At 44.9% G+C, this 24,719-nt stretch overlaps 1 protein-coding gene across 4 annotated transcripts in view; it reads right to left on the bottom strand.

Moving 5' to 3' along the window:
* LARP1 (La ribonucleoprotein 1, translational regulator) overlaps nucleotides 1–22,153 on the bottom strand; it is a 55,484-nt gene extending 33,331 nt beyond the window's left edge. For 3 of the 4 annotated variants that reach the window (XM_036748469.1, XM_036748470.1, XM_036748471.1), the window contains exon 1: nucleotides 21,239–22,153. In XM_036748469.1, coding sequence (XP_036604364.1) covers nucleotides 21,239–21,650 — 412 coding nt within the window. In that variant the 5' untranslated portion in view covers nucleotides 21,651–22,153. The remainder of the gene's footprint in view (nucleotides 1–21,238) is intronic. The other variant, XM_036748472.1, reaches the window with a different exon arrangement.
* Between the last annotated feature and the right edge of the window lie 2,566 nt (nucleotides 22,154–24,719).

Below are 24,719 nucleotides of genomic sequence, written 5' to 3'. Positions count from 1 at the left end.
TAAATTTAGCCATATAATGGTGAACTACCACAGACCACCCACCACTGTTTCTGTGGCCTGCCTGGGAAGGAAACCAGCCAATGCTTCCTTCTAAGGATCTCCTGCTCCACCTCTCTGTCTGGACAGCTCTGAAAAAGGTAGGGTGTGTGTGGGTGTGTGTGTGTGTGTGTGAGAGAGAGAGAGAGAGAGAGAGAGAGAGACAGAGACAGAGAGGGGTGTCCAGGCAGTATTATTCCTGTTGTCCAGATTCCCCCACCTTTCCAAGGTTTCACTGAACCTAGGGTGCACCTTTCAGTGACATAAGAAGGGATACAAGTAGAAAGCTGGGCAAATCAGGTTTCTCCATATTCTAGATCACAGCTACTGTTACTGCACAGGAAAGGTCTGATTGTAAAGAAAAGGGCATGTAGACTGTAAGGTCCAGTGTTGGCTCTAAAGAAGAGAGGAGGAAATGTATTTCCCTCCTTCCACTGAAAAAGTGGTGAGACTGAGTGCTTGTCAGTTCTCTTTTGTTTTAAGTGAAGGAGATAGCATAGCATAATAGTCCGGAGTCAGGGGACAAGGGTTCAAATCCTGCCTCAATCAATACTAGCTGTGTGACCTTCATCAAGTCTACCAACCTCTCTTAGCTCCGATGTTCCCATTTATAAAACATATGTAACAGCCTCTACCTCCTCGAAGGGGTGCCATGAAATGTGAAACACTCTATAAATCATACAAGTGTTCACAAACTACAGAAATCCTACTTTGACACTTACTAGCCATATGACCCTGGGCAAGTCACTTACCTCTTTGTGACTCAAGTTATCGTCCATAACATAAGAAAGAGATAAAGTTCACTAGGTAGTGGTTATATCCAAAAATAACTGCAATATGTGTGAAAAAGGTCATCTACAAAAACTTTTTTTTTAAAGAGGTAGACACTACTAGGTCTAAAAAGGAAAAGGACCTAGAAAAATATTTGTAGCAGCTCTTTTTGTGGTGGCAAAGAATTGGAAATTGAAGGGATGCCCATCAACTGGGGAATGGCTGAACAAGTTATGGTGTAAGAGTGTAATGAAATACTACTGTGCTGTGAGAAATGATGAGCAGGCCAATTTCAAAAAAACCTGGAAGACATGAACTGATACAAAGTGACGTGAGCAGAACCAAGAGAACACTGTACAGTGACAGCCACATTGTACAGTGATTAACTATGCCTGACTTAGCTCTTCTCAGTAGTACAATAATCTAAGACAATTCCAAAAAACTCATGATGAAAAATGCTATTCACACCCAGAGAAAGGGCTATGGAAGTCTGAATGCTGATCAACATGTAGGATTTTCACTTTTTTTGCATACTGTTTCTTCTTTCATAACATGACTAATATGGAAATATGTTTTCCATGATTGTACAAATATAACCTATATCAAATTGTTTACTGTCTTAGGGAAGAGGGAAAGGGAGGGAGAAAATTTGGAACTCAAAATTTTATAAAATATGAATGTTAAAAATTGTCTTCACATGTAATTGGAAGAAATAAAATACTATTAAAAAAGAAAGAGGTAGAATAACATATAGTCTTGTGAGATATCTTAGAAGTTGGGAGATACATGTTCAAGTTCCAGCTCTGCTACTAATTTGCTATGTGACCTAGACAAGACATTTTCCCTTTCTGAGCATCAATTTCTTCCTCTGTTCATAAGGATACTGGACTATAGTCTTGTCTAAAGGTCTGATCTGATTATAATATGCTTCTAAGCCAGGGTAAGGAAGGAGTCAAATCTATTTTATAGTCCGAGCCTATCCCTCATTTCCCTGAGGGAAGTTGGCTCTCTGTTTTCATCCTTTTCATTTAAAAAATTAAGGTTAAATGCCATCCTGAGTGATTTATAAACCTTGAGTCTTATATTTCCTAATCCCAAACTAAGGTCCTTTCTGGCTTTACTATTTTATATTCTAATGTCTCCTTTGACCCCCCCCCCATTCTATGATTTACATGTGTCAAAATTGAAAAGCCTATGATGGCCACTGACAAAGTTGCACTAGCTAGCTGATTAAGATGAGAATTTTGAATACCATGGTCTCTAGCACCTAATTCCATTTAATTGTAGGTGCCCCTTTCTAATTCTTAACTGTTCACAGCTATTATCTCATTTTCTCTTTAGAGACTATGGTGAAAACAACATCTCACATTTCCAGTGTTTTTTTCATCTGTTATCTCATATATTCCTCACAATAAAAATAAACTCTATGAGGAAGCCACAGCAAGAGACTCTTTGAGGTTCAGAGAGAGGACTTGTTCAAGGTCACTTGCACTGCTAGTAAGATGATCTGCAATTTAACCCAGAGCTTCATTCCTCATTCCACTCCCTTTATCAGGCTGTAAAAAAACAATGTCAATATTTGTTGGGGTCTTAAAAACCATATACACGAAGGTAACTTTATGCATCAATGGAGTAGGATATGATCCTCCCATGTAGGAAACAGAATTTTGGAGATAGAAGACCCTCAGAAAATAGAATGCTAGCCCTAGAAAAGACCATGGAAATCACTTCACAGGAAAGAAAACTGAAGCAAAAACAAGTTTTTTGCACAAGGTCATACAGGCAGCAGCAGAACTTAGGACTTAAACTAGAGCTTCTGATTCCGAGCCTTGGACTTAAAAAAAATCCACCACATGGCCTATACTCTGCCCTAAGAATTTGGGGTCTAATTGGGAATACAATGTTAGAACTGGAAGAGACCTTCAAGATCAACTGAGTACACTTCAAAGACAAGACACTACGGCCTAGAGAGGACAGATAGCTTGCCCATGGTTGGTCACACTTGGTAAATTAGTGGCTGGGCACAGGACAAAGACTTTGTAGCCCACAATACAGTAGAAAAAGTACCTAATCAGAAGGTTAGCATTAATCTGAACTAAACTGTATGCAAAATTCCATTGTGGCCTGGGGCACCTGGCTTCACACCACTGACCCTCTGTACTTCACAGTATTTGTGAAGATCAAAGAAAAGATAGCTATAGAACCATATGATTTTCTTTTGGGGGGATCAAAATTTATATTTTTTTTGAATTACATGTAAAAACAATTTTTCACTTTTGGTTTTAGAAAAATTTAGAGTTCCAAATTCTCTCCCTTTCTCCCCTAACCTTCTCTCCCTGAGACAGCAAGCAATTAGACACAGATTATATATGTGTAGCTATGCAAAATATATTTCCATATTAGTCATGTTGCAAAAGAAAACATAGACTAATAAACAAAAAACTCAAGGAAAACAAAATTTAAAAAGTCTACTTCAATCTATATTGAAACTCTTATTAGTTCATTCTCTGGAGGCGAATGGCATTTTTCATCGTGATTTTCATCATCAAAATTCCTTTGAGATTGTCTTAGATCACTGTATTACCGAGAATAGCTGAGTCATTCACAATACAATATTGCTGTTACTGTGTACAACGTTCTCTTGGTTCTGCTCACTTCACTTTGCATCAGTTCATGTAAGTCCAGGTTTAGTCTGCCTACTCATTATTTCTTGTAGCACAATAGCATTCCATCATAATCATACGCCACAACTTGTTCAGACATTCCCCAACCGATGGGCATCCCTTCAATTTCCAGCTCTTTGCCACCACGAAAAGAGCTGCTATAAGTATTTTGCACAAATGAGTCCTTTCCCTTTTCTTTAATATCTTTGGGAAACAGAACTAGTAGTGGTATTGCTGGGTCAAAGAGTATAGACACAGTTGTTCTCCAGAACGGTTGGATCAGTTCACAACTTCAACAATGCAAGTGTGTTTCAATCTTTCTACATCTCCTCCAACACTTGTCATATATTAGCCAATTTGACAGGTGTAAGATGAACCTTATGATTCTCAACGTGCTTCCCTCTAATATTGAGGAAAGAAGGTGTTACTAAGTAGCCCCAATTATTGTCCCTGTTTGCATTTAAAAATCCATCATCACTCGGCCTCAATCTATGGAGCCAGCTAAACTAGCTTAATAGCTCCCCACTCTCTACCCTCCCCCTCCCTTCCTGACCCCAGCCTATGCAAACACCCGCCTTCCTTCTCAAGCTCAGATCAAGCGCTGCGTCCTGCATGAAGCCTTTCTTATTTCCCCAATTCAGTGCTTCCCGTCACAAATTACCTTTTAATAATTAATAATAACAACAATAATAGTAGCTGGTATTTATATAATTCCTTAAGGTTTACAAAGCTCTCTATAAATATTATCTCATTTCTGAGAGGCGGGTGCATTCTTATCCCTATTTTACAGATGAGGACGCTGAGATAGGGAGGTTAAGCGATTTGCCTAGGGTCCAGGCCCAGTCCTCTGTATACTATGGCGCCACCTAGCTGCGTGTAGACTGCTATGCACATAATTGTGTCCCCTGGGTCGTCAGTACAGGAGCTTCTTGAGCAGTTTCCTTTTGGTCTTTTATCCACTCTCTATCCCCATTCTATAGCTCTCAGGGTCTGACGCTGTCCTACATCGGAAGCCTCTATTCTGCTCAGGACCAGAGTATGCTGTCATTGGGGTAAGAAGGGAATGACCCCACAGTCAAACACACAGATCATACCAGGGTTACTAGGCAGGTGAGCATCTGGTTGCAGGTACACTTTTACCTGTATCTGCTTACAGCAGAAAAGTCCGTTTCCCCAACACCATGGGTTCTTTACCTGGGGTCCCTGAACTTTATAATTAGCTTGTATTGTAATCCTATGTATTTTAAACACTAATTTTGAGAAGGAGGCCATTGGCTCCACCAGATTTCCAGAGGGACTTGTGCCCCCAAAAAGGTTAGGAATCCTGTCTCTTTAACTAACCAAGTTCACTGTGGTATCCTTGCTTTCTGGGGCAGGAAGATGGCAGTGCATGACTCAGCAGCCTGAGAAACGGACAGGCCCCTCCGCTCTCAGAGCTTCTGTTTCCCTCAACCCCCAATAAATGAAGAGGGATGCAAAGGCTAACAACACAGAAGTGGGTGGGGATAGGAGGGCCTCCTACAGACTAACAAGTAGCTGTTAGGCTGTCCCCCTTCCCTCAAGCAAATAGGTGTCAAGACCTACCAATGCCTGAATATCACAGAACTATATAAAGTTAAAGCCAGAAGGGACCCTGAGAACTTGTCTGTTCTAACTACTCCCCACAACTATTTTACAGATGGGGAAACTGAGGCCAGCGAGAAGTGTGCCCAAAGTCATGAAGCAAAGTAGAAGCAGAGTCATGGCTCAAATCTAGGACTCAAAACTAGTCTTGTTTCCAATCTAGCGGTCCCCTCCCCAACAGATTCATATAAGTGCTAATCTGTAAACCCCTACATAGATTCAATAGTAAAAAGAGCCACCATGGAATCCGAAGGATGGGACTCCAATCGCAGCTCTGCTACTCCTTACCTGGTTGACCTAGCAAAGCTATTTCACCTCCCCGGTCTTTGTTTCCTCCTCTGTAAAATGAAGTTGTTGAACTAGATTATTTCTAAGGTCCGTTCCAATTCTATATCTTAGATATTACTCATTTGTGACCTGATAATTTACTTCACTGGGGCCTAATTGGCACACCAGAGGGGTAAATTAACCTCATGAACCAAGAAGTAAATGCAAGTGGAACAGATCATTTTGTCCAACATTCCCCCCTTTCATTTACTCAAACAGCCATCAGTTAAATCAAGTTAACTGAAAATGGCCATGCCAAACTCACTTGCTACACAAGAGTAAGGACCTATATACAAGTCAAGACAAGAACTGGTTTTTGGACTTTTAAATAGTCAACAAATGCTTGCTTACTGCCTGAGGAACACTTCTCATTTTGCAAGGGAAGAAACTGAGGCCTGGAAAGGGTCAGTGTCCTGCTCAGTCACATAATGAGTTAGTGAGTTAATACTTGAAAATAACCTCATGACACCAGACCCTGAGTGTTCTGCCTACACTGTCACTACTCATTCTGTGCTCATCTATTTTTTGGTGATTATTCTGGGGTCTATCCCACAAAGGCAGAGATTGTTATGGTATTTCATTCCTACTCCCTCCTCCCCCAACTCTACCCCCTCTCTATAGCTCTCAGTGTTGGGTGAAGCCTCTATTCTGCTCAGGACCAAGGAGTAGGTGGTGATTGGGTAAGAAGGAATGACCCCACAGCAAACACACAGATCATACCAGAGTTAGTAGGCAGGTGAGCATCCGCATCTGGTTCCAAGTATCAAAGAACATGAGGAGCAGGAAGGGATCCCGTAACAAACAATACCCAGAAGTACTGGGCCTAGGCAGAATAGTGCAGGGCTTCTTAAATTGTTTCCACTTGAAACCCAGTTTAAGAAGCACTGGAATAGTGATAGAGGGCCAGGCCCGGAGTCAGGAAGATTCATCTTCCAGAGTTCCAATCTGGCCTCAGACACTTAGTGGTGTGTGACTTAGCCAAGTCACTTAACCATTTGCCTTAGCTTCCTCATCTGTAAAATGAGCTTCAGTAGGAAATGGCAAACCACTCCAGTATCTTTGCCAAGCAAACCCCAAATGGGGTCATAAAGAGTCAGACACAACTGAACAGCAACAACCTAGAAGGAACCTTAGAAATCACCCAATAAAAACCTTTTCCTTTACAGGCAAGGAAAATGAAAGAAGTGACTTCTCCCCAGGTCAGAATTAGGTAATGGCAGAGCTGGGATCTGACCCCAGGCCTATCCCCTGAGGCCTAGCCTACCACACCACACTATCTGAGAGGAGAGAACAGAAAGGCCACCAGAAAGGAGCACTGACAAGCAGGACACTTTTGAAAGCTATAGAATGAACTCGTTCTATACTTAAAAAGCAAGCTGTACCTAACAGCTGCAGTTTTATGTCCAATCCTAATTTTCTGTTTTACCATGTATAAGGAAATTTCCAGTACAGTTGGTGTTTAATCTCAGAATAAATAAAGATGAAAGCAAGAAAAAAGAAAAAAAAAAAGACAAGAATGCCTCATGTATAAGACCACGGTAGCAGACCACTTTGTGGGAAGTGAGAGCCAGGCCTCAACAGGTAGGTGACCCCTCCGGGAAGTCTGATCATATGGAGAAAATACCAAAGGGATGATTGTTGCTGGGTATAAAAATGGGTTGTAGTGGTAGAATGTCATTGCATACAAAGACAATATGGTAGAAGCCCCAGAGCTCTGGGCTACTCCCTCTATTCCCCCCCTGCTCACACCCCCCAAATACAAGTATGGATTACTCCAAGAAAGCACAAGCTAAGCTAGGCTCCTTCCTGCACACAGGCCTTGGGCTCACATAAGCACCACTCCCAGATATGCTGTTAACCAGGAGCATGGACTTCAGCAAGTCCTTCAGTCTCACGTGTTAGTGAGATGTAAGACTAGATCTTTCTTGACTAAAAGCTAGTCCCTTTCAAGGTCTTTTAGTTCAAAAGCAGTGACAGGTGAAGGAGCTCCAATTCATGATGGGGATGGGCAACCTCGACTAAGCAGAATAGCAACTGCCCTGAGGTCATCATGGCCCTCCTCCCTTCACATGGTAAATATAATAGGTATGTTATATATCCTACTTTAGAGTCAAGAAGACTTAGTTTCAAATCCTACCCTTCTAATACATACTTACTAGGAAACCCTAGGCAAATCACTTTAACATCTCAGTGTTTTAGACAATTCTCTAAGACTTTAAGTCACAGAGAAGGCACCAGTAGAGACAGTTTCTTCATCCAGGAGTTCTTTGTATCAGTGAAATCACAGGTCTGGATCACCCTTAAAAACATACAGCATAAATTAAAATTCACAAACTTGAACCTCACTTGATCACTACTACAAGTATTATCCGTTATCCCCATTTTACAGACGATGAAATCAAGGCTCGGAGAGGTTAAATAAGACTCAGAGAGATTAAGTGATTTATCTATGGTCATATAGCTAACAAGGATTAGAGGCAGAATTCAAAAACTGTTATGACACCAAACCCTAGGAGTCTAATGACATAATTCTTCAAGATCCCCACAATAGTCATGATTCTAGATCAGAAGCGTTGAACTCCTGGCCCCTGAAGATGATGGCCAGAAGAACCAGACTAAGAGCTCTTTATTGGCTAGGGAATCTTGTGTCTACCTAATAAAGTCTACATCCATCAGAATGGAGGCATCAGATGCCCCTGGACTCTCTAAAAGGGAAACAATCTCCTTTGGCAATCATTCCAACTTCTTAGCAACATCCTCAGGTACTAAGGGAAGCATTTATCCTCACACAGCCCAATTAGGCCTCAGGAAGTTGTAGAATCAGTCTATGCCACCAGGGGGTCAGAGCTCCTGAACCAAGCCCACAAGGTCTAACTACAATCCTCCACCTTCCTTTAAGGTCACCTTCTCCAATGCTCTCCTGCCCTACGGGTAGGACTAGGAAGGTCAAATACTTTCCAAAGGCCAGAAACACTCTAAGCTGGTCTAATTAGAAAAGGTAGGCCCCTCTAGGGCAGAAGCAATTATAGATCACAGATAGAGGGCTAGAAATACCCTTCTAATCTAATAGGTAGGTCTTCTAATCTAACCCCCTCATTTTGTAGAAGAGTAGTGAAATTATATACCAATGGTCACACAGGTAACAGAAGCAGAATAGCAGTAGTGAATAGAAAGTTGGTCTCCATCAGGAAGACCTGAATTCAAATTTCACCTCTGCCACACTTGGTATATGACCCCAGGAATGGAAGTTTCAGAAAGTCCCTATGCCCACTCGTAAAGTGGGAAAATTCCCTATACCAATGCAATCGCAGATCCAGTCCCAGCCTCACAGGTAAATAATAGCCACAGTTCTGGGATTCTGATTCCAGATATGGTGCTCAGAAGGCTCATTAAGCTGTTTACTATCTTTGGAGTCAGAGGCAATGGGTTAGAATCCCAGTTATTTACTAACAGCTATTTACTAACTAGTGAAGTCACTTAATTCAACTCAACAACTATATGCAATGCACTGTGCTCTAGATTTCAGTTTCTCCCTTTTGTAAAAAAGTATCACCTAGCTCACCTTCAGCAACAATATCTTGCAGGCCTAAATCCTAGGTGTCTAAGGTTCCCTTTGAAGGAAGAAGGGGACTGGTAGTGGGGGGGGGAGGGTTCACCCTCACTCTCTCAAAGCCCAATTTATCAACTCAAGCAACAGCAATTTCCCCGAGTCCTAAAATGCCAGGGAAATACCTAATGCCTAAAGAGTGGCCCCTTTCCTCTAGGCCGGAGGGGGGGGGGACGGACGGGACGGGATGGGATGGTCTTAAGCTGGAGTTATATTTCACTATAATGTAATTCTATGTATTTTATCTTATACAAAAATGTGTCATTCTGAGAAGGCTTCACCAGATTGCCAAAGGGGTCCAGGACATAAACAAGTTAAGAACCCTACTCTAAGACCAGTTGAAGACCAGATATTACAAGCTGAGTAGAGGATCTGACAAGTGTGCACTCTCCCTATCCTGCTCAGGGTACCAGACTTGGTCAAGGAAAATGGTATAGGAGCTGCCCGATTTTTTGTAGCACTGCAATGATGATGGTTCCTACTGGCCCAAGGATGCTAACAGAAGAATTAAGACCTAGGGTAGGGGATGGGTAACCTTTAGCCCTAAAGGCTACTAACAATTCTGAGTAAGAACCAACAGACTAGATATAAAAGGGGAAGTTAAAGGTACAGGTGTTGGACGGAAAACCCAAGCCTATAAGCAAGCTAACCACCCCAAAAGTCAGACTTATTATGCTTGGAAATAATGGCAGGGTTCCTATTCTATAAAATGAAGCATTAGATAGATGGTCTCTGGCTGACTTCTGACACTTAACCAGCTGAATGAACCCAGGCAAATCACTTTATCTGTTTGAGCCTTGATTTCCTCAACTGGAAAATGGTGATAATATTTGCACTGGCTACTTGTGAATCTTAAAGTACCAACAAAAGGGCTGTTTGTAAACCTTAAAGTACTACAAAAATGGGTTATTACAGAATCCTTTTTAAAGGTTAACTTCACCAACCCCCTCATTTTACAGAATGAGGAAACTGAGACCCCAGAGACGTGATGTGATTTGCTTTTAAACCCAAAGACATTTGATCCTTCCTCAAGACACCAGGAGAGTAGAGAGGGAGAGGAAAGGAATGCAGCCAGTAAGAATGTGAGAATTTCTGGGCAGTGTTTCTCCTTCCTGGGTGCAAAGCCCCAAATGACTTAGCAGAGAAAAAGTTCCCAGAAGAACCAAACCCAGGCAATATACTCTCCTAGGTCATCTCTCCTCCAAGGCCAGATTTGGCACAGCAGAAATTCAATTCCACCAGCATCTATCAAGTGCATTTTCTGTTCTTGGCACTGTACTAAGTGTAAGGAAAGTGAAAGTCTGATCTACAACTAGGCCAAAAGCAGAGATTCCTAACCAGCTCTTAGGGAACTTATATTTCACCACGCGGATACATATAAATAGATTAAATAAATACAGTAAAATTTAAGAAGAGAGAGAGCATGACACCTTGGGGGTGACTAGTATCCTGGAAGAAAGTAGTAACCTATGCTCACCTTTGAAAGAGGCTACAAATTCCAGGAGGTAGAGAGATATGGACAGAATGCTCCATGAGGTTTTCTCCTGAGTCAGGAGGACTAGGTCTGCCCTCTGGCTCTACTATGTAAAACTGTGTGACCTTAAGAAAACCATTTCCCTTGTCAGTCTCTTTTTCCTCATTTGCAAAAAGGGCCAGAAATACTTGTACCTCCTACCTCAGAGCATAGGAAGTAGGTACAATTAGGAATCAAATAAGAAAAGGGGTGTGTAAAGTTGTTTACCAGCCTTAAAATACAATAGAAATGTTAGCTATTGTGTATGTGCACCAAGATGAGTGGCTGTTGACCTGCAAGACTTCTAAAAGTACACACCTACTTCTACCACGCTCAGATGTGAATGAATATGGGCAAAGGAGGAACTTTTCCCTCTGGAAACACACTGCTTATGTCCAAGGACATAATATTTGGGTCTGGTAACTCCCATCTCTGGGATCCAGAACATGATGAGCCTGAGCCGAGGGAGACCTGCTGTGGCCCATCTTAAAGGCAGCCACTGAGCCAGGAGTCTGTTTCCAATCAAAGTTTCCTTTAGTTGCTAGTTCTGTCCCTTTTCCAAATTGCAGCACGCCCCCCCTTCCCAGAAGACATTCCTCATATCCCTTCAGCATGTTCCCTGATCTCTACTTTCTCCTTAGCTCTCTAAGGGTCCTCAAGTTGCCAGACCACCACCCCAGGCTGGAGAAGGCATCCAGGGTGCAACTGAGAAGCTGCCAAAAGCAGCTACTGACCCATCCCTCTTCTTGTTATTTTTAAAATCAGTTGAGTCTGAAAAGCAGGTGAAGCAAGGAGCTGGAATGAAATGAGAAGGGGGTGGGAACAAAAACTGAATTAGGCAGAAGCGCCAAATCCTCCAAAGAACCCCCAGGAGCTGGCTATAACTACAGCCATGGAAAGGAAGTATCATTTACATACATCTTCAACCTACACTGAACACCAAGGCATCTATACTCTATGGATCCTGACCCCGTCTAAGTCCCTAAGATTCATGGGGTGGTTCCCATTGTACAGCTGATGCTAGGGTAATTCAGAATTCTCCTTCTTTTGGCAGGCACCATCTTGGATTTCCTTGTCAACCAAGAACTGTGGACTTAAACTCAACTCCCAGGGAGTGATCACCAAGCCACCTTGTCATATAGCAGTATCCCATAACCTTGAGGCCCAATAACTTGCCAGGACTTGCACAGGGATACTGTTCCCCAAACATGTTTCAAGCTTAAGGGGTGGAAGTAGGAATGAATACCAGGGTGACTGGGACAAAACAGCATCTTCTCTAGGTCCCACCTGGCCTTCAAAACCCTAATTATTGTTTGAATTAATAGAACCTCTTTCATTTGAGGGGACTCAGAAGGTTCACTCATCACAACTCACAGAAGCCCTACATGGTGGAACAGTAAATGATATAAGGCAGGGCTGTCCAACTGTAGGTTTTTACTTAAACAACAAACAATATATTTCAATTTGCCATGTTAGTGAGAGCTCTGCGGTAGCTCCGCTTCAATGTAAATTTCTACACTTGTAGACAGCCCTGATAAAAGGTAATACCATTTTACAGAAAGAAAAAATTAACCATGAAATAGTAAGGGAAAGCAGTACACAGCACAGTGGGAAGAGTGCTGGATTTGGAAACAGGGATCATATCATGGCACCCCAAACATGACCATATAGACTTGATTACCTCTCAAGTTCCTACTGGCTCTAAATTTATGTTCCTACAAAGGAGGTAGAAAGGAGAGAAGAAACGATTTGGCTTAAAAATGACCCAGGGGTTCCTGGTTCCCAGCCTTGTACACAAATTTAAGGTTTTGCCATTGAATGGGGGAATCGGCTTAGGAGAAAGGTTTCCTCCACTGGCACATCCTTGCTTTAAGAATAACACATGTTCCTACACCAGTGACCCACATTCCACAATAAGGTCAGCTTTCAGATACTCCTTCCCCCCAAAGGTTGGGGAGAAGGATGGAAAAAGAAATACCTCCACCCCCAAGCTGTATTAATCAGTGAACAAGCATCTACTCCTAAGCCTGTACCACTTTAAAATGGGAAGATAGCCCCAAAGGTGAGCTCCAGTCCAGTCTTCTCTCACCTACAGGATTACATCATAGGGTCAATACCATGCACCCAAATGGCTGGTTCTTCCTGGTTCTCAGCTCTATCCAATGGGTAATCATGGCCTGAATGGGGACAATTTTAAAACCCAGAACTCCCTACTTCAAAAGGGAAGTCACCTTCATCCTTTTAGACCCTTTAACCATGGGGGAGGAAAAGAAAGAGACAGGGAGCTAAAGAGTGGCAATGGGCCTTAATAAAAGCAATTAACCACTACATTAAGTGGAATACAATGCCAAAACACTAGACTGGGGGTTAAGAGTTTGGTTTTGGTTTTAGCCCTGGCATCAACTTCCTATATAACTTTGGCTAAGCCATTTCCCCCTCTCTAGGCCTCAGTTTCCCTTTTCATAAAATGAGAGAGCTGGCCAAAATTATTTATAAGGTCCCTTCTAATTCTAACATTCTGTGTTCTATGGCCCCCTTACAACTCTGACAATCATTTCAGTTAACCAGAGCTAGAAGAAACCCAAAACAGCTGACCATTCCCAGCCCTAAGGCCATACTCTCAAACCACATGGTCCAAGAGGAAGGCAATTTGTGTTATGGAAAAATTGCTGTGACTGGCCAAGTCATTTAACCTGGGCTTCAGTTTCCTCATTTGTAAAATGGATTTGGACTAGAAATCCTCTAAATCAGAGGTATTAAATGCATAGAGGCCCACAATCCCAAGTGCTTCTTGAACCAGATTAAAGCGTTGTGGGAAAATAATTAACAAAATAAATATACAGTAAGAATGTTACTTTTTAAAACTACAATATGAGGCCCACAGGGATCTTAATATATGTTTGGTAGTCCCCATTTCTGACACCTGAGCACAGACTTCACACCAGCATATCCTCTGGATGGGTACGAAGTCTTGCTTTTTTAGCCCTGTAAAGACTGCCTTTCTAATCATAATAACTGTTCCTAGCACCAGATAAACCAGCACCACGTACCAAAGGCACATTCATACTCTTTCTTCTTTCTAATACCATGATCCAGCCTTCCCTCCTGGATTTGGTAATCCCTAACTCCCCCGTACTTTCCAAGCCACTTCCCAGAGCCTCAGGAAAGTGAGGGAATCTCCACTGGACTTCCTACCACAAGGCGTGCAAGATGCACCATCTTTGAAAATTATCAACAACCAAAAATTCCACCCCTCTATATTCTTTCATTTAAGTCTAACAACAATCTTTTCAGGTAAGTACTAAAGCTATTACTGTCCTTATTTTTACAGAACGAACCAAGGCTCAGGGAGGAAAAGTTACTTGTCCATGGATGCACAGCAAGTACCAGAGATAGTGCATGAACCCAGATCTTTTTGATCCATGGTACGTGCTCTATCCACATAAAATACTACTTCTTAAAGAGCAAGGTTTTCAGTCCTGCTTACCCGAACTTCATGCCTTAGGGACCCCCTAGGACATACATACATGGTGGATGTTTCTTTATAGAAAAGACTTTTGAGATCTCTTAAGTTTTCCTTTTTCCAAAGTGATCAGAGTTACTCTCCTGGCTCAGAAAAAGATAGTGAACATCTGGCACGAATAGCAAAACTCCCTATGTTTCTTGAGCTCTTCAAATTTCACAGTGGGGAACATGGGACCAAGACCTAGGGAGGAAACGGAAGACTAAAATTTGCTCTCTGGGACCAAAAAGTACAACCTCAACACCCAGGTCATTAAGTGAGAACTTTTGAGAGATCAGATCCAAATTTCCACACTGGAGCCCTAAGGTCATAGTAATGAACTAAAAATTGGGTTTTTCAAAGCTGATCTCAAAAGAATCCCTAGCACAAATTTAAGGACAAGACACCCTCAGCTCAGCAAGGCGCTAAAAATAGAGAACAATTCTGGTAATGGGACAGTGTCCTAATAAGAAAAGGGATCGAAGAAAATCTACCACGTAATGGCTGAGTGTGAGAAAATACTTTTCTCCTCCAGGTCTCAGTTTCCTCATCTGTAAAATGAAAGGTTTAGAGTCTCAGGGGTAGGGAATCTGCAGCCTTGAGGCCACATGTGGCCCTCAAATATGGTCTGACTGAATCCAAACTACACAGAACAAATCTCCTTAATAAAAGGATTTGTTTTGTAAAACTTGGACTCCCTCAAAAGGCCGCACCCACACGGCCTTGAGGGGGCAGGTTCCCCACCCCTGGTTTAGCCACAAACTTGTAAGGGTCTGGATGGGGCATCTCCTCTGAAAAGGGGAGTGGATCACTTAGAAGTAATCTCTGGGCTTTGATTTCCTGCTCTGTAAAATGAGAGATTTGGACTTGCTTTCCAAACCAAGTTCTATGTGCCATGCTTGTGTGTTCAATCTGCCACAGTGTTAACTGTTAACCCTGGCCCCCCCCCCCATACACACTGGTTTTGAGGTTTTAATAAAATGATTCTTTAAATAGTAGAAAATCCCCAAAATTACTTACTTGGCTTTTTAAAGAGCACAAAATCACACTCACTCTCCAAACTGGCAGAGACTTTAGCAGGTCAGAATCCAACTCCATTTTACAGGTTAAGAAGACACCAAAATAGGACTTGACTTGTCCAAGGTATCAGAAGCAATAGGTGACAGAGCTGAGAAGTAGAACCAGTCCCTAATCCAATCCATAGTTCTTTCATTACACCCCACTGCTGTTCAGATTCACCATTTACATTTAGCTTAACTGCACCATGCACCGGCTTCCTCTCTGGCTCATTCCAGGCGCTGCCCAGAGGAGGGACCCGGGGGGCTGTCAGCTTCTTCCCAGAGCCTAATATCTTAAACACTGCAGGCACTCTTCTTATCAATCTGTTCTTCACAGTTTCTGGTCAGCCATTTTTCACCCATTTCCCAGAGATAAAAAATATAACATTAAAGGACAGTGACAATAAAATGTTTACTCCTACCTAAAATACCACAAATATGTCCTATCGGGGATAGGGATAAAGAAGAAAAAACTCCAGCGACTACAGCCCATCCTCAGAGATGAAGTGACGTATTCCTAACAAGTGCCTCTCCCAATCTCCGCCCCCCAACCCCAACATAACTAAGAACTCGTTGGTACGCAGATTTACTGACTGGTCAGAACTCACACATGTTAATATCGGCCAAAGGCTTCCTACAACTGAACTAAGCTCACATTTAGCGGTGTTACAGCCCTGATTCTGACATTACTTTCCTAATACCCAACTTCAAAGTAATTCTAACTACACAATCTCTTCATGGGTTAGAAAGTTGTAAATCACAAATTTTTAGAATAAAGAGATGTTGTAAGATGAACCCAACCTCTTCAATTCAAACATTATATTAAGTACCTACTATGTGCAGAGGAAGTACTGTATTTTGGGGGAGAGTCAAAGATCAGATAAAATATATTAAACACAAAATTATGAGAGGTACAAAGTGCTACCTGGGGTGGGCAGGGGAGGGATGAGGGAAGGCTTTCTACCTCCTTTTTAAATGTTTAATTTTTGCTTTTATTTTTTACACCTATCAGTTCCTAATGCTTCCTTTGCAACCAATAAGTATAAATCAAAACAAGTAAAATAGACATGCCTGAAAATGTATGCTTCACTCCATACATGAAGTCACCACCTCTCTACCAAAAGGCAGGAAGCCTGCCTCACTTTCAGTCCTCTGAACTTATGACTGCTTTCTACAATGATCATAATTCTAAAGTCTTTCAATGTTGTCTTCCCTTATATTATTGTGGGATTCATTCACATTGTCCTTCTGTTTTGGCTTACTTCGCTCTGCATCAGTTCATATCAGAGCCAGATGGTGCTGTATAGAAAAAACTAGGTTTGAATTCAGAAGACTTGAGCTTAAATCCTGACTCTACAACTTATTTTACCTGGGTAACCTTGGGCTAGTCACTTAGAATATCCAGGCCTCAGTTCCATTATGCGTAAAATCAGAGGGATGGACTAGATGGCCTCAGGGTAAAGCCTATCATAAATCCTTCTAGTTATAAATCTATAAGCCTGTGACTAGAGCTTTCTCTAGTCATCGAAGGTGCATGTGAGCTAGGTAAAGAATGGTTAGGATTTCAAACAGGTAGAAAATATTGTAAGGTTGGGAGGCAGGAAAACACAAGGTATCTTCAGGGGATTTTGAGTAGTCCAGCTTGACTTGAAAAGGTAGGCAGGCAGGGCCAAAGATCTGATAAGTGACTTGTCCAGGGTCACACCAATGAGTTACAGGAGAGTCAGAACTAGAACCCAGATCTTCAAACTCCCAGTTCTAATATTTTCCAATACTGTACTACCTTAGCAAGGTGATGTGAAATGAGCTTCAGAGAGAGAACACTGTCATGGGGCTGAAGCCTTCTGAACCATCTTATGGCCCAACTGCTTCTTGCTTTATTGGGGGTAGGGGAGGAAAGGGCAAGAAAAAAGATGAAAAGACAACCCAGAACAGAGCACTGACAAGATTCCTGACCAAAAAAAGAAAAAATTACAAACACACCCCACAATGTTGTCAAGTCACCAAAACCCACCTAAAGCACACAAAACGTTTCTAGGTATTATTAAATGGATCCTTGGACTAAGGACTACCATTAAAACCCATAGCAGATCAGTTCAGTTGATGTCTTCTAAACCACAATTGGAGGTTAGATTAAAAATTGTATTTCCTACCTCTGGAAAATGGGAAAAGAGGAGCTGTCCAGGTTTGGGGGGGAAGTTAGGCTGGAGTAAAAGTTTTAATTGAGGCTATAATCCAGTCTAGATTCATGTTCCATTTAGGATATAGTATGGTAAACCACAGAAAAAGAATAGTACTAGTCAATTTTACTACATCACTCCGCCTTAGGAAAACGTGTTATCATACACATTGTAAAAGATTATGAGGAATGGAGGTAAGGTCTCTAGATGCATTTGTACTGGATTCTCAAAAATTAACTAAATAGGGAGTCATTGTGACATATGCACAGCCTGGCTTTCTCCTACTCCCCAAAAGTACCCTCTGACTCTCCAACCTGGCACTTGGACGGGGAACAAAACCTAATTTTGATACTAGGCTACTAAGCATGAGATAAATCAGCTTTAAGAACACAATATATTAATAGATCATTAAAACTGGAAAGGTCCTTAAAATGTCAGAACTAATGAAAACAGAACAGAAGATCTAAGAGTTGAGGATGTTAGAAATAATTTACTGCAATTCCTTTATTTTTACAGATTCAAAGGCCAAATAATTAATTCTCTGGGTTATATGAAGCATGTCCTCCATTTGAATGGCTAAACCAAGACCAGACTGTATTTTCAAGGGTATAATCTTTTAAATTCACTGCATATTTAAATGAATATTCACAGAACTAAGTGTTAGAAAAGATTTTTAAGGTTTATCTAGATAGTCCATTTTCATTTCACAGATGAGGAAAGATTCCAGAAGAGAAGTGACTGACCCAAGGTCATATGGCAGTAAGAGATCAGAAACTCAAACTTAGGTTTTCTTCTTTTCAAGTAAAAGAAATGATGTAGAAATATAACTCCTTAGAAGATAAAGTGAATAATGGTAAGTTTCCACATTTAAATGAGCCTGCATACAGCTACATAGGAAAGTGTTTGACCTTAAAGCATCTTTCATTACTCCTTACTGTGCATGTCCCCTCAAAAATACTACCAGAGCCAAACCAGTGAATAAAAATAGGCTTCTACAGAAAGCTTTGGAAATATTGCAGCTTGGAAGTTTACATTCTGTTCTGTAACTTCCAAAAAGCTAGAACATGAAAATGATATTAATGCAGTAACTTACCCAAAAATCTATGAATCTGCATTTAAATTCTATCAGTGTTAGGTCTGAAGGAGACCTCAGAAATTAATCTAATCCAATCCTAAGAAAACTGGAGCCTAGAGGCATCCAGTGACTTGCCCAAGGACAAAGTGGGTCAGAAACACAACAGAGTTAGAACCCCAGAACTCCTTCTGTCTTTTCCTTTAAAATATGCTGCTTATTGCCCATGTGCCCAAAGAGAGGCAACGCAGTATATGCTGAGAGCAACCTATATGTGCAGTTTACTTTCTTCACAACTACTCCATGCCCCAAGAAGGGCAAATATTATTATCCACATTTACAGATAAAACTCAGGTTAGAGGGTTTTATTTGATTCTAGTACCGCAGCCATCACAGAAAAGCCAGGGCTTGAACTCAGATCTTCTTATTCTGTGTCTACCACATCATGTATGCCAAAAAAAAGGTACCTACTACCTACCAAATCTTATTATTTTCAATCTCCTACAAAATATAGAATTTTTTAAAACCACTAAATCCCAGGTTCCAGGAGGGGCTTTGCATCCAACTAAAACGTTTTAAGCTGAGTCAACTGTCTCTGTGTAAAAGACAGGATTTTGCAGTGGTGCCACTGCTTCCACTAGTGCTACAGTACAACAACTGGGATTCCAATGACACAGGTAACAGCACAGAAACCTATCTGGCCAAGATTTGGTTTGAAGCACCTGAAAGGAATGTCTACTTCCCCTCTTGTTAGAAGAAAAAAGGGGAGAAGCCAGAGCCAGGCCCAACATTTCCCATATGTCAACAATGGTGATGACGCACCATTTCATCGGGCATCAGCTTTCACAAAATGCCAGCACATGCACCTGTAGGCCATCTGACGTTACACAGTGGGATTCAAAATCCAGAAAGCAGGCTCACCATTAAACAGCCTGGAGTCTGATGCACATGGCTACCAACCATTCCCCTTTCCTTCAGTGATCTTTCTGAGAGTCCGTTTAGATCTCTTTTCAGCTTAATGTGTCCAAATCTCTTTCAAGTTCCCTCTCCCTTATCCCCTGGGCAGAGATGATCTTAAAGAAAATGGAGATTTCCAAATAATCTTTTGCAAAAGAGCAAGCTCTGGAAAGGGAGGGGGTTAAACACAGTTTGAGGTACTGTTAGTAAATCCCAAATGAACCCTCCTCCAATGAAGCAACCTTAAGAGAAATGCCATTGCAACATTCTGATCTAAGGGCTAGCTTTTCACTTTCCTCCAGGCCAAGGCCTCATGCCAGCTGAAGGAGGGCATGCTTTTGCGTCTCCCATTTGACTTCCCTGAGGCCCTAAGGTCTCCCCCTCAACTTTTTATTCTAGACTTATGAACAGAGGAGAATCATCATCATCTTGGATGGGAGAGGACCAGAAAGACTAAGCCAAGGGGAAGGTCCTGCACTTCCAGTCACCATTTCAGGATCAAGACCGGGCGAACCTGCTCTGTTTAAATAGTTTGGAAGCCAGGAGGGAAAAAAACCCCAAAACGAAATGGGCTGGCTCAGGCCCCCGGGGGAAGGGTGAAAATCAAGGCCACGAGGCTCCCCGTCCAGCACAGGCCTAATCCTCCCTCTTCCTTGCCTCCTGGGGCACAGCAGCCCGGCTCATGGAATTCAGCTCCTGACCACTGTCTTGAGGGGAGAAGAGACGCCAACCCAAAGGCTGGGGGGGAGGGGAGGGTACGGGGTTCGGGCTGAGCGGAGGGGACGTTGGCCCGGATCACATGCCGCTTTCGGCAGGCAGGCAGCGAGGGGAGAGAAACCACGTTGTCTTTACTGCAGTGGAATGCTGGGAAGGGGAGGAAGCTCGGTGAGACACACACACACACACACATACACGCACACACAAGCACACGCGCACACGCACACACCCTCGCCCGGGCCCGGCGCTCTAAAATCGAACCCTGCAACTGGGCCTCGAATCCCTCCGACCCCCCGCGTGGCCGCCCCGCAGTCGCAGACCTGTCACTCAAGCCGGCAACGCCCGGCAGGGCCCCCACTTTCACTGCCCAACGCCACCTCCCCCTCCCCCCCACCGAACATACACCCCACCCCTCCATATTTCCACGCCCCTCCTGTGCGGCTCCCCGGCTGGGTATTTCTGTAGGACACGACCCAACCCCAAGACGAACCTATAAAAATTACGTATCTGGGTCTCCGAAGGAAAAACGCACACACACACACACAAAACACAAGTGCCTCAACATAATCTCAATGACACCTTTAGCTTCCTTTTTCCACCCCCTCCCCAACGGGGTGCGGGGAGGGAGGGGGTCGTCTAATCCACCAACCCAGAGACCAAACACTATAGAACTTTGAAATCCAGAATCCATATTTGTCGCTATGAACTCATCTCGTTCAGCAGGACACTCTGGTAGAGCGCTTACAATACGAGAAATGCTGCAACGCTCCAAAAGCGGGGTGCGGGGTTTAGGAGAATCTCTTCTTTCCCCTCACCCCGCAGGCTGGGAGTGTTCTGGAGGGCGACGGTGAACGAGGAGAGGAAAAGAGCCATTTGCACCCAAAAAGTAGTTTTCTCGGGGGCTCGAGGCCTTCTCCTCCTCGCCGCTGCCCGCGCCAGCTGCTACGGCCCGGGCAAGGCCGCTCTGTCCTGCCCCCGCCCGGACCCCGACCACTACAAAGCCCAGGCAGCCGCCCGGAGCCTGCGTCACCTACCCGAGAGGACCCCAGGGGCTGGCGGCTGCAAAGGCACTCCGGGAAGGAGGTGGGGAAGGGAGAAAATCATGATGGAGTCCCGGCTCCCGCCGCCCTCCCCCCCCCCCACCCTCACGCTGCGGCCCCGCGCGGCGAGGAAGCACTACCCGAGAAAGGAAGGAAGGCAGCTAGCACCCACCTGGCGGGGACTGTCCGTTCACGGTGACCAAGGCCGTCGGTCCCGCGTTTTTCGTCCACGGATTCACCTTGGGCGGGGGGGCCTCGACGAACTCGCGGCGGCCCGGCTCGCCGCCCTCCTCGCTGCCGCTGCCGCCGTCACTCTCGCCCCGGGGCGGCGGCGGCGGCGGCGGCAGCTGCAGGCTCTCCCTCTCGGGAGGGGGGCCGTCGTCCCGGGGCAGCCTGGCCGAGCCGGGCGGCCGCGGGAGCCGGGCGCCTTCGTCGCCGCCGTCCAGAGGCTCTCCCTTCCCCTCGGGCTGCGGCGTCTGCTGCTGCGGCGGCGCCGGCGGCAGCTGCTTCATCACCAGCCCGCCGTGCTCCTCGGCCTGAAGGAGGGGGTTGCCGGGCGGGAGCGACTCCACCTCGGTGGCCATGGGAGCACCCGCCCCCCGAACCGAAGCCCCCGCCGGCGCCGCGGCAGCCTCGCCCCCACCCCTCTCGCTCGCCGCCGCCGCTGCCGCCTCAAACTTTCCTGAAGCTGCCCGGCCTTACCGCTCTCCCCTCCGGGAAGGCTGTCTCAAGGGGCTGCCCCCCTCACCGTCCCCGGGGGCCGGAGCAGGAGGGGAGTGCCGGGGGGGGGACTCGAGCCGAGCAGCCGGGCGCGGCCCCCTCCCTTTCCTCCCTCCCTCTCTCCCCGTCGGAGGGAGCCGCGGAGAAGCCCAGGCCCTGAGTGGCGGCGGCGGCGGCGGTGCCGGGGCGGGGGGGGGGAGACCCCTCTGTTGCCTCCTCGCCTGGGGCCGTAGGCTCCCCCCGCCACCCCCCACCCCTGAAGCCCTGGGGCCTGGCGGCTCTTCTCTCTGCCTCTCCCACTCCTCTCCCTCTCCTCTTCCCCCCCGGGGGCAGCCCGGGCTCCCTGCTCTAGGCTGCAGCAATATGGAAGGGGAGAGCCGAGCGGAGCAGACCACGCGATCGGCGGGGGCGCGCTTCGCAACGCGGCGTCTCTGGGACGGGAGGGGAGGGGATGCGGTCGGGGACGGGGACGGGGTGGCGGGGGCGCGCGCGCCGTGGCCCGGCCCCTGGGACCGGGGGGAGAGGAGCGCGCGCGCGCACGGCTTCCCTTCCCCTCACTCCCGACTCGGTCCCCACCCCCTTTTCTCTCCTCCCTCCCCCCTGTCTTTCTGCTCCTGTTCCCCAGTGGGGGGGTGGGGGGGAAGGGGAGGGCTCCGACGGGACGGGGGCGAGCACGTGCCTGATGCAATTCGGAAAGGTGGATAGAGAGGGGGAGCGCAGAAGGGAGGAGGGTGCGGGGGAAGCCGGGGAGGGGCGGGGATCTCTTAAAGGACCCGCCTGGGGAAGCAAGGCCGCAGGTGGAGCACATGGACTTAGGGCCATGCGGCGGCAGTGCCGGCTTGCTTTCGCTTCTTAGGCTGAGGACGGTAGACTAGTTGGTGGAAGATGAAATTGCATTTGGAACAGGGAAGGAAAAGTGCTGATTAACGCACACTCGGGCTCACAAAAACTCGGGTGGGTTAATTTGCTTGGGCCTGGCAGGGTTCTCTCCGTTCCCAAACCCAGTGCTCCCGGCCTTCCCCACCCAGCCTGGGTGACCTTGGCGAGCCACTTTCACCCCCACGTGCCTTAACCCCTAGGCAACTTTATGCGCAGTAGACCCGGAGAAGGGAGGAGGGGGAATTAAGTTAAAGCGCTTGGGGATCCGACGGAGGTCAGCCACTTAGCTGCTGGTGTCACGGACCTTACCCTGCGGGGGCGGGGAACAGGCAATGGAGAGGGAAGTCCCTTCCTGTGCCCTTTGGCAAGCAGATTTGAATGCTAACAAACGCTGGCTAACACGAAAGCACTCTGGTTCTAATCATCTAAGCTAAGTGAATGACAAGATTTTCATTTTCTATAGACTAATTCTTGATCATCAGTTCAGCTGACTACAGGAAATCCTAATCTTGGGCGGGGGGGGGGTGGGGGGGAGGAAGGGACATGCACTTTAAAAGCAGAGCATGCAGCAGAGGGTCATAACTGAAAGAGAGACCTTAGAACGCAGACTGCACAGCTAGAAAGCAGCCTTTCAATATAGAATGTTGAATAAGCCAAGCATCTTCTTACTTGTGGAGCACTGAGCTAGGCACTGAGGGCGCCAAGAGTATAGCCCTCTGTGCAATTTGCTGTTGAATAGGAAATCGAGAGATAAAAGCACAGATAACAATAAGATAGATACAAGAGAAACGGGCAAAGCCGTGCGCTTTGGAGATCTGGGGGAGATAGTTGCTGGGATCAAGGAAGGCTTCATGCAGAGAATAACTGAGCTGTGCTCTAAAGGACAGCTAGGAATTTTGTCGGGGAAGGGAGGAAGGATACGCTAGGCATGGGGAAACCAGAATGAGCAGACAAGCAAGTGGAAAAATACAGGGTAAGCAGTGGAAGTTACACGGTCAGGAAAAGGTTTGTGGTGCCAGGTTGCTGAGAGCCTTGAATGCCAGGCAAAAGTGTACGCGGGGAGCAGTCAGGGGCCTTTGGAAAAATTTTGGTCAGCAGAATGATTCAGCCACACCTACCCACAAGCAAAATAATTCTGTCGCCAGTATAAAATGTCCAGTGGCTACTATTGCCCTCTAAGTACAGTTCATATACCTTTGCCTGGCATTAAAAACCTTCTTTGAGGCATTTGGTGATGTAAAGGACCTGAAGGCAGGAAGACCCTAGCTCAAATTAGACCTCATGCACTTATTCATTGTGTGACTCTGGACTAGTCACTTACCTATGCTTTAGCTTCCTCGTCTGCAGAATGGGGCTAATAATAGCACCTTCCTCCCAGGGTTATTGTGAGGATCAAATGACATATGATTGGTAAAATGCTTTGCAAACCTTAAAGTGATCACTTTAAATGCTTGCTATTATTATTCTATGTTCTGGGCTCACCTCATTTTTCAGGATATTTACCTTAACACTTTGCTTCAACCAAAATGGACTTCTCTTTGTCTTTTCCAAACAGCCTGAGTTTTCCTACTGATGTTCCATATGTCTGGAAGTCCATTCTATCACCTCTTTCTCCAGCTGCATTTCTACCCACCCTTCTGAGATAGTTGAAAGCAAACATTGGTTCCTTCCTCAGAGCCTTTAAGGACTCCTCTAGTCTGTAACAACTTTCCCCCCACAGATGTCACATAGCATTAGTGAACATTTATGAATTCTAGTGAATATATGTTTTTGCACTATATTTGCATGTATTATATATTGTATCTTTTATTATATCGTATTATTATCTTATATATTATATTATATCATATTATATTATATTGTATCATACTTATATTTGTGTTTATGTGTGTGTCTGTGTCTATATTGCCCACACAGCTACTAAATAGCAAAACTGGCACTTGAATGCAGGTGTTTTGACTCCAAATCCAGGGATCTTGATATGAAATTAATGGTGTTCAGTTTGTAAGAGAAACCCATGATGCCGTCTAATTTATTTGCTGTTGTTGAGTCGT

Source organism: Trichosurus vulpecula, chromosome 3, assembly GCF_011100635.1.
Source record: "Trichosurus vulpecula isolate mTriVul1 chromosome 3, mTriVul1.pri, whole genome shotgun sequence".
Lineage (NCBI taxonomy): Eukaryota > Metazoa > Chordata > Mammalia > Diprotodontia > Phalangeridae > Trichosurus > Trichosurus vulpecula.
This window is presented reverse-complemented; position numbering and strand designations above follow the sequence as displayed.